The sequence below is a fragment of the Pyxicephalus adspersus genome, chromosome 1, assembly GCF_032062135.1.
Source record: "Pyxicephalus adspersus chromosome 1, UCB_Pads_2.0, whole genome shotgun sequence".
Lineage (NCBI taxonomy): Eukaryota > Metazoa > Chordata > Amphibia > Anura > Pyxicephalidae > Pyxicephalus > Pyxicephalus adspersus.
Genome location: NC_092858.1, coordinates 38,594,700 through 38,604,905, shown reverse-complemented (window position 1 = coordinate 38,604,905; position 10,206 = coordinate 38,594,700). Strand labels below are relative to the sequence as shown.

The following is a 10,206-nucleotide window of genomic DNA, read 5'->3' as shown; positions in this document are numbered from 1 at the left end:
CCATGCAGATGTCCTGCACGGGTCTCCCACAGTATTTTTGTGGAGTAGAGGACCCAGGCATTCCAGATTTTCAGTCAAAGAGGGTGCCCAAAGATTCTTCAGGTCCCGTGATCCTATGTCTCCCCTGCAAGGATTTCTTACTACAAATTCATGCAAGTCTTCAGAGCTCTACCATTACCCTAACCACAACTGCAGAAATATTTTCGGGGTTGGAAGCCAGCCAGACGCTACCTCCATTACTTACTTCAGATCTGAAAGTACCATCACTGCTATCTTCTATTGGATAAACCCCTGACAACAGCTCTGCAGATTAAGTACATAGAGTCCCTGACTCCATGTCACAGTCATCCACTATGCCCAGTGATGTGATCTGTGGAGTTCACTTTTTTTTGCAGTAACAATTATGTAAAAAGCTTGGCTCAAAGACCCATTTGATTTTGATGATGCTGAATTCCACCTGTTGCTAGATATGTTCAGCCACACTGAAGATGCGCCTGCTACTTGACTTAGTTAAGTACTGTCATGCTACATACAAATGGGGTCTTCCTCATCACTCTGGAAGCCCAAGAACAGTCTGCACTGGGTGTAACGATCACTACTTCTCCAGATGTACACCCAGCAGTCTGGGCGGAACACAAACCTTTCATGCGGGGGATCCTGATTAGCCATGGAACACATTGCAAAAAAGAGCATGAGGCATGTATATTATCCCTTTTGCGGATATTCAGATTCTGGAGTCCTCCCAGAAACAATTCAGTTTTGCTGACCTTGACTCCAAACTGTTAGTAGCTAAAAAAGCACTGCTAACTGTCTTGATAAGGCTAAAGCTGTTTGGACAAAATGCTGACATACTTTTATGGGGTTTGTAAACAAATGCAGTAGAATTTTAGCTAATACTGTTGGATCTCAAAGAGGGTGCTCTTTTAGTGAAGTCTCCAAACCTGCATCTCTTTCTCCTTCAAAAGGGCTGTGGATGCAATATGGATTTCAAAAGATCTTTTGTGTCTTTATGCCTTTAACTCCAATATCGCTTATATCAGAAGTCGGCAAGTTTTATGGCCACTAGGCCATTTATGGGGTGGGCGGGATAACACTAGGCCTGACCCGCTCTGGTAGTTCCTAACGCCCCCTCCGGAGCCGCGGGTTGCCGGTCGGCATTAGGCCAGATCGGCCAGGGGACGTTAGGCCGGAACGAACTACCGGCTAGGCAGTATCTGGCCTAAAGGCCAGAGTTTGCCGACCCCTGGCTTACATCAAGAGGTCTCTAAATGGAATGCAGGCACCTTTTTGTGGTGCATCTATTGTAAACTTCAGAAAATGGTGGTACAGCCTAAATGTACTCCAGGCCCTACCTATTATTTTTCCCTTAGTGTTATTCACACTGCCATGGTGTAACGATAGTGTACCCCTTCTCTCTGCTCTCATCCAATCTGATCAATATCTTACCCCCACTATCCCCACTCTTTCCTATACTTGGCAACCCTACCTTCCAGCCTTAGCAGATACTTAGCAGAGCAAACCACTTCATTTGCTTTATTTTTTTTTTTTTTTTATCACAGAACCTATTAGCCCACCATATCAGAGATGAAAGATGATTTCCAGTTTGCTCCACTGGGTTTCTGGCACATTATCCAGCTCAGACATTTTATATGCTTTCTTCCCATCTCCAGACCTATTTCTCTGTTCTTTTACTGTTTTGGAGCAATTTTGTTCAGGTCATGGTTCTGTACATCAAGCAGTGTCCTTGCTATATGTGGCCATGATTGTCCCAGAACCTGATTTTACTGTACTTACAAAGATGGGAAAGGGACTGGTATGGTGCATTGGACATGACCACTAAGAAATAATGAGGTCCTTGTACTGGATGGAAATTAGCCAGCTCATACAAGGACCTCAATATTTCTTAGAGGTCATATCCAGAATTTGGATATAAAATACCCCTTTATATATAAGCAGGCTATTTCCCACACAGTCTAAGGACCTTTTCATGCCTCCTAGTGTTAAGGTCTGGTATATTAGCCCACTCATATATATCCAGGGTAATTCCCATCCAGTACAAGGAACTTATGATACTCACTAGTGGTCAGGTCTGGTATAAGGATAGGATAGACTTATACCGAGGTACCACTGTATTTCCTATCCTTATACAGGACCTGACCACTAGGGGGCATAAGAAGGCCCTTGTACTGGATGGGAATTAGCCTGCTTATATATAAGTGGGCCATTTCCCATCCAGTACAAGGACCTTTTGATGACCTTAAGTGGTCAGGTCCCGTATAAGGTTAGGAAATAGCCCACTCATTTATAATCAGGCTAATTCATATCCAGTACATGGACCCCATTATTCCTTAGTGGTCAGGTCCAGTATTTGGATAGGAAAAAGCCCACTTATATATGAGTAGGCTATTTCCCATCCAGTACAAGGACCTTTTTATGCCCCCCAATGGTCAGGTCCAGTAAAAGGATAGGAAATAGCCCACTCATATATGACCAGGCTAATTCACAGCCAGTACAAGAACAAATACTGGATGGGAATTAGCCTGCTTATATATAAGCAAGCTACAGTGGTACCTTGGTAAAAGTCCTTAATCCATTCTAAATCCTTAATCCTTGGATTTATACCAAACAGGACTTATACCAAACACATTTTCCCCAGAAGAAATAAAAGAAAAATGAATAATCTGTTCCCATAAAAAAAACTATATTATACATTGATGGAGCTGTAAAAATAATTTAAACACTGCTTAATATTAAAATACATAAATACAAAAGCAATTATATGAAATAAATGAAACTTTAACCTCACTTTACCTTGCTGAGAAGAGTTGAGTGCCTACTGGGATGGTGCTGAGAAGGGAGGAGATGTTATGTATTTCACAGAGAGTTATAGCGCGGGTTGTTCACTGAATGGTAGCAACTGGCTTACTGAATCTCATGGGCAGTCGTGGCTTTGTCTCGAGAGAGGTAAATAAGGGTAGCACGTGGTGTTATGACTCATTTCGACCCATACAAGTTCTAGCACAAAGGTTGTATACCAAGCAAAAATTTTTTTTGTCCAAACAGGACTTATACCAAGTTGGACTTATTCCAAAGCAGACTTATACCGAGGTACCACTGTATTTCCTATCCTTATACAGAACCTGACCACTAGGGGGCATAAGAAGGCCCTTGTACTGGATGGGAATTAGCCTGCTGATATACAAATGGGCCATTTCCCATCCAGTACAAGGACCTTTTGATGACCTTAAGTGGTCAGGTCCCATATAAGGTTAGGAAATAGCCCACTCATAAATGAGCAGGCTATTTCCCATCCAGTACAAGGACCTCGTTTTTCCTTAGTGATCACGTCCAGTATTTAGATGGGAAATAGCCTACTCATAAATATCCAGGGTAATTCACATTCAGGACAAAGACCTTTTAATGCCCCCTTAGTGTTAAGGTCGGGTATAGGGATAGGAAATAGCCCACTCATATATGAGCAGGCTAATTGCCATCTAGTACAAGCACAAGTACTGAATGGGAAATACCCTGGATATATGTGAGTGGGCTATTACCTATTCCTATACTGGACCTTAACACTAGTGAGCACGATAAAGTCCTTGTCCTGAGTGTTAATTACCCTTGATATTTATGAGCTAGCTTTTTCCTATCAAATCCTGGGCCTGATCACTGAGGAATATTGAGGTCCTTGTACTGGATGGGAATTAGCCTGCTCATATATAAATGGGTTATTTACTATCCCTTTAAAGGACCTGACCACTAGGGGGCATGAAAAGGTCCTTGTACTGGATAGGAATTAGCCTGTGTATATTTAAATGGGCTATTTCTCATAATAGAGGCACGGTCCTTCTACTGGATGGGAACTAGTCGCAACCAATAAAAATTGTAAAATTCTGGCAAATTGGTCTTCAACAAAATGGCTCCCTTCATGACCCGGAAAAGAATGTCTAGGTTTCCTTTTGCGGTTTGTCTCATGACGTCATCTCTGTGCGTCCCTGTCATTCATCGTAGGGAAGGACAGCAGGGATGCTGCGTTGTAAGGTTAGTGATGGGATTGTGTGAGGTGACCGGCCTTGTTATGTGTGTTATGTCCCCGGTTCTCTATCCGGTGTCACGTGTGATCTTCCTTTCCCTGGCAGATCCTCTCCTGGCAGCCGGCTGGGCTCCTCCACACATGTAGCAGGCTGCTGGCTGCAGACAAGGATCTTCTGCTCAAGCTGAGGAAGAGGACCGGCTACTCGTTTACTAATTGCAAGAAAGCCCTGGACAAGTTCAGCAATGATGTCAAACAGGTAATGGCTGCTGCCAGGCCCTGTGTATGGGGTGACATTGTGATTGTATATAACACACAGAGAAATCTATATATATAATGTATAAATGTATATACCACACAGAGAAATCTATATATCTAATGTATATACCACACAGAGAAATCTATATATAATGTATACATGGATATACCACACAGAGAAATCTATATATATAATGTATACATGGATATAACACACGGAGAAATCTATATATATATAATGTATACATGGATATAACACACGGAGAAATCTATATATATAATGTATACATGGATATAACACACAGGGAAATCTATATATATAATGTATACATGGATATAACACACAGGGAAATCTATATATATAATGTATACATTGATATAACACACGGAGAAATCTATATATATAATGTATACCACAGAATCTGCTGAGCCCCACACTTCCTGTGTCCCTGATCACTGGTACCGGGGAGACTCCCCTAGGAGGGACACATTAAAAAAACTTTAAATGAATGTTTAAATCCTCCACACCAAACCAAAAACAAAAAATTAAAAAGTTTGGACAGGAGATACATTTCAGTTAACTATTCTCACCCGGGAGATTGCTCCAGATATTGCTGGGGGTTCCTCAATCTGTGGCTGGTCGATCTCCCATGTGAGCTGATTCCACATTTTCACAGACCTTACAGTGAAGAATCCCTTCCTTATCCGGAGCTTAAACTTCTTTTCCTCCAGACGCAAAGAGTGCCCTCTCCACATTTTCACAGACCTTACAGTGAAGAATCCCTTCCTTATCCGGAGCTTAAACTTCTTTTCCTCCAGACGCAAAGAGTGCCCTCTTGTTCTTTGTTCTCAAAGTGATCTCAAAGTGAATAATGGTGAAGAGAGTTCTCTATATAGACATATTCCTTTTATTAGTTTAGTTGCCCTTCTCTGCACTCTCTCCAATTCCATAATGTCCTTTTTGTGAACTGGTGCCCAAAACTGGACTGCACATTCCAGATGTGGTCTGACTAATGCTTTGTACAGGGGCAGGATTTTACCTTTACCTTACATAAAGGGGTGAACAAACCTTGTATTTAAGGTAAAAAGTACAGTCTTTTTTTATTTATTGGGGGGGGAGGGGTTTAAAACCCTTTTTAAAAAAAAAAAAAGGGGGGGGGGAGGGATAAGACCCTTCTGTAAAGACAGCTTGGGAGCGCAGAGCCTCCTGGGATACATATGTAATGCTCAATCTCTGGCATGCGCCAAAAAAGATTTTTCTTCAATGGAGAAAAAAATGCCAATCTCACGTATGCGCGCTATTTTTTTTTTTTCCCCCTATCTACCTTTGGTTTTGTCATCCGATTACACGTCTGTGCAGTGTGAGATCGGATGACGTTGCCTAAAGGGCATGGAAGGTGGCCCCGCCCAGCGCTTCCCCTGTGCTGGGGTAAAGTAGAATTCCAGGACAGTGCAGGACCCCATCCAGGAAGGGAACAACCTATCTGCGAAAGTAGAGGTAAGATTATCATTTATTTATTTTTTTTAGTTTACTTTCGCTAGAATAATGATGATTTTATCTGTTTAATAAGGTGTTAGTGGAGCCATCACCATGAGGCTAATTTAATAGCATCCTTGGGGGGTAAAAAGTTTATTATTACATAGTTGAAGTGGTATCACTATAAACATAGTCACAGGTTCTACACTTTTTCTTCCACATTTTATCAGCCCAGTCCTAACCATTCTCTCCAATGCCGCAGGCAGAAGTTTGGCTCCATGAACAGGCCCAGAAAGAAGGATGGAGTAAAGCCAACAAACTGCAAGGAAGGAAGACAGCAGAGGGTCTTATTGGACTGCTACATAAAGGCAACACTGCAGTGATGGTGGAAGTGAGTATACACCCCGCTCCATACACTGAGACTAGTGCAATGTGAATGTGTTGTCCATTACAACAGATTGGGTTTTAACTCAACATTTAGAAAATGGCAGCCCAAATCTGACAGCTTTGTTTTGCTTAGATTTACGGTTTTATTCCCACCGGATTGTATTGTCATGTCCTGAAAGATCAGAATATTGAACAATGCTAATCCAAATTATATAACGCCACATTATATCTTAGTTGCTGGCAAAACGCTCCATCTAGTCCAACAATCTGAATTGAATTCGGTTGGAAAAATGTGTGAATCTCGGTCAGTTGTATGATTGTTGTGTATAAATACATGTAAGTAAAAGTAAAAGTAGAATCCCTTTTGCTTTAATACTTCTTCAGTTTGCCACTAGATGGCGCTGCTCTTCAAAGTTGATTGACACCCATACATCTCATTTCTGGAGGTAATGGCGGCCTCGTCTTTCAGTGCTGTAGTACAGTGCTCATAGGTCATTACATCGTTCTGTTCTGCATTAAAAACTTCTGATGCCAGATGGAAAGAGAAAGGACCTTTGATATTGTCAGATGGCCCAGAACACCTGTCTATAAAGGGACAGGGTATGGGTTAGTGTCCAACTTAACTTTAAGAGGCTTGACTGAAGAATTTTCCGTGGCACATTTAATGCTAAAGAAAAAAATCACTGGGAGATTAAAATTGAAGTATCCAAAATGAGCTTTACAATCTGGTTCAGTACAAAAATGACTATTGACTTTTTCAGGTGAACTGTGAAACAGACTTTGTTGCCAGGAATGTGAAGTTTCAGCAACTTGTTCAGCAGGTGGCAGCCTCAACACTAAAGCATTGCCAAAGCACAGAAAGAAGCGCATCCTCGTACCTAAAGGTGAGATCTTGGGGACAAGGCGTTTAGATTTCTAGACTATGTGAGCCGATACAATCACCTGATAGCTGTGATTGCCATCTTGTGTTGGAAGATGTAAGTCATGGGGATGTCATCCTTATAACTAGTCTTTGTGTTTCTATTAATCTGACTGTTGTTGTAATCATTGTATCTTCATTACAGTTGGCTACAAGTATAAAGAACAAGCCCAGCCAATAGTTTTACGTGTATATTTTACTTTCTGAACGCATACAGGGCTTCAGTGTACCATGCATGCTTGACATTTAAAACATTGGAGGAGGGGCGGCATAAACCCGTTCCATATTGCTAAAAAGTCTGCTAATGTTTTGATTATAACCTAGGAAACAATTACAGACGACATAATTATATCTGTAAAGCATGTATATACATTTAGAAATCATGTATTCTATCATTTATGTGCAGCAGTATCAATAGATTTTATAAAAAGACAGCAGACCCAAAGACTTTCAGTTTAGCTTGGGGGTTGATGGAGTATAATTGGAAACTAATTGCCAACCTGTTCAACGTGGCTTCTTTTTAAGGTTTTATATATGCAGTATTTTCTTTTAGATGTTGTAGTCTACACTTTCTGCAATGTAATATTTTCACTTTACAGCTGAAGTTTAACCTGTTTATATTTGTTGCCCCTGATTGCTTATTGTCCCCAAATCCACATGCTAATATTTAAAATGTTTTTCCTAGGCAATCTGCATTTTGTACAGAGTGCCCAGAGTAACATAGACATTTGATTCTGAACCTTCATAACTAAAATAACTCAAATCCAATAACTTAAAATTGCAGGCAAGTAAAAGCTGGTGAGGACAAAGCTAGATTCTGTCATCTTACAGGCAGGAAATTATAAAGGCTCTATATGTTGCAGCTTTTAATGCACACTGTGGGAAGTTTATTGTGTGCAATGAATCAGAAAAAGCAATATCAGTACAGGAGAGGAGCATATACAACTATAAATGTTCAGGTTTCCTTAAAGAATTTAAAAGTTGTCAGAAAATGCTAAATGCTTGCCCTTAGACTGTCCCTCTGGCTTCAGTGCTTTTTTTTTTGTTTTTTTTAAGTAACTGTACTATATAAAAAAAAAAAAGTAGGTACTGTGTTTCCCCGATGATAAGGCATCCCCATCAAATAAGCCACCCCCCGATTTTTGCTCAAACAATTAAAATAAAGCCCCCCCCCGCAAAAAAGACATCCTCCGATACCTGATACTGTGTGCCTCTGTGTGACTCCTCGATGCTGGCTGCAGTGCAGAGTGAAACTGAAAGTAACTTCAAAGGACAAGCAAGCTGCTGATCCCTGCCCTAACAGAGTCTGTTACCCGGCCGTAGAAGCCAGAAAAAAGTGAGTCAGTGATCAGAAGGGGACAATCAATGGCACATGAGTGATCAGAAGGGGACAATGAATGACACACGAGTGATCAGAAGGGGACAATCAATGGCACATGAGTGATAATGAGTGATTTTCAACAATAAATGTGTACCGTAGTCTTCTTCATGGAAAAATAAGACATCCCCCTGACAATAAGACCTAGGGCATATTTTGGCATTTCAAAAAATCTAAGACCGTGCCTTATTTATCATAAGGGAAACAGGGTATGTTATGTAAAATCAGAATACCCTGTCTGAATACCTATTTTCCCAGCCTCCATCCTTCTTTCCCAATAGACTCTAAACAACCAACAAAGCACTACACAAAAAATGTGTTGGAATGAAATGCTCATGAGCCCTTTGTATTTTCTGTTATGTCTGTCACACTATTTCTTTTTATGCACATGGTAGTTTCACAGCATTTCTTTATTTTTGTAGGGTTTCCTTGCTGGTGAGGATTTTTTACAAATGAATACAGAAGAGTCCTCATTGAAAGACCTACTTGCAATGACAATTGGTAAAAATGAAATTTATTTTATTTGTATGAACTAATATGCTAGACAATCCTATAATTTTGTTGGACTGCACTGCCCAAAATTTTTAAATGTTCTGTTTCTTTCCCTCATTTGTTTTATGTCTTGTGTTTTTAAGGAAAACTGGGTGAGAACATGATAATGAAGAGAGCTGCATGGGTCACCGTCCCTTCCAGCATGATTATTGGTTCATACATGCATGGCTCCCTACCTGCAGATTCAGCTTCCTTGGCTAATATGGCATTTGGGAAGTATGGCTCTTTGGTTATATGCCAGCCAAATGATAACTGCAAAAGCAACGTTACTGAACTGGGGCGTAGACTGGGCCAACATGTGGTGGGTATGAGCCCACTGACCCTGGGTTCTCTAGAAGATGAGTCTGCTGGGGATACAGAAACTCGGATGTTGGCTCAGCCTTTTCTACTGGAGCCCAGCCTAACTGTAGGACAGTATCTGGAGCCACATGATGTGCAAGTGCTGGATTTTGTACGCTTTGAGTGTGGGGAGGAAACACAGACCACACAATCCAACCAGTCTTAGGAAATCATAACATATATTCTTCTGCTTAGCTATATGAACAATGTTATGTATATAAATATTTTTTTTTCCAAGAAAAATAAAAATTACATTTCACTATCGTGTGGGCCTCTAATTTGTTATAGCACAGTAAAGCAGAACCTACATCTAAAAAATGACAAGGTAGTGATAGAAGCTTATTAAAACAACACCTACTGATAAAATTATATACATCAAGTCCAACTCTTTAAGCGTTCAGACTGGTATGACAGCTTGCCTGCAAATTGGCATTTTTTCATGACTCTGCACAACCACAGCATGCCTGGCATATTTAGCCTCTGCAGCAAATAGAAAATGGCAGAAATAGCCACAGTCTTCTCTATGAAAAGCTTATTCATGCAGGAAAAATATAGAAACAAATGTGTGCAGCCTCCATTTTTTTTAGCTATTGCAGACCAGATCAGATCTGTGTAAACAAATACACATCATTCATATTATCAACTGTATAACTTGCTTCCTATGCTTTGCCAGAACAAATCGATTTGGATTGATCTATTCTGGTGAAATGAAATACAGCAGTATCTATACTTTCACACTTTAAAGATCCTTTTGTGTGGAATCCTGTGTTTTCCAAAGTCTTGCCCATCAAAAAAAAACATTTCTAATAATGTTTCTAACAATACAAAATCCAGCAGATAAAAAGTAATCTTTGGTCCAATGA

General features: G+C 40.4%; 1 protein-coding gene across 1 annotated transcript; it reads left to right on the top strand.

The window, feature by feature from the left end:
* The first annotated feature begins 3,952 nt into the window (after positions 1-3,952).
* TSFM (Ts translation elongation factor, mitochondrial) lies at positions 3,953-9,602 on the top strand. The gene is made up of 6 exons (XM_072407129.1): positions 3,953-4,041; positions 4,140-4,292; positions 6,031-6,159; positions 6,917-7,039; positions 8,875-8,953; positions 9,088-9,602. The coding sequence occupies exons 1-6, from the start codon at positions 4,027-4,029 to the stop codon at positions 9,507-9,509; spliced, it is 921 nt and encodes a 306-aa protein (XP_072263230.1). The 5' UTR covers positions 3,953-4,026; the 3' UTR covers positions 9,510-9,602.
* The last annotated feature ends 604 nt before the right edge of the window (positions 9,603-10,206 follow it).

Coding starts and splice junctions, on each gene's coding strand:
- TSFM (XM_072407129.1), top strand. Junction 7,040..8,874: donor GCGCATCCTCGTACCTAAAG/GTGAGATCTTGG, acceptor TTATTTTTGTAG/GGTTTCCTTGCTGGTGAGGA. Junction 8,954..9,087: donor CCTACTTGCAATGACAATTG/GTAAAAATGAAA, acceptor TGTGTTTTTAAG/GAAAACTGGGTGAGAACATG.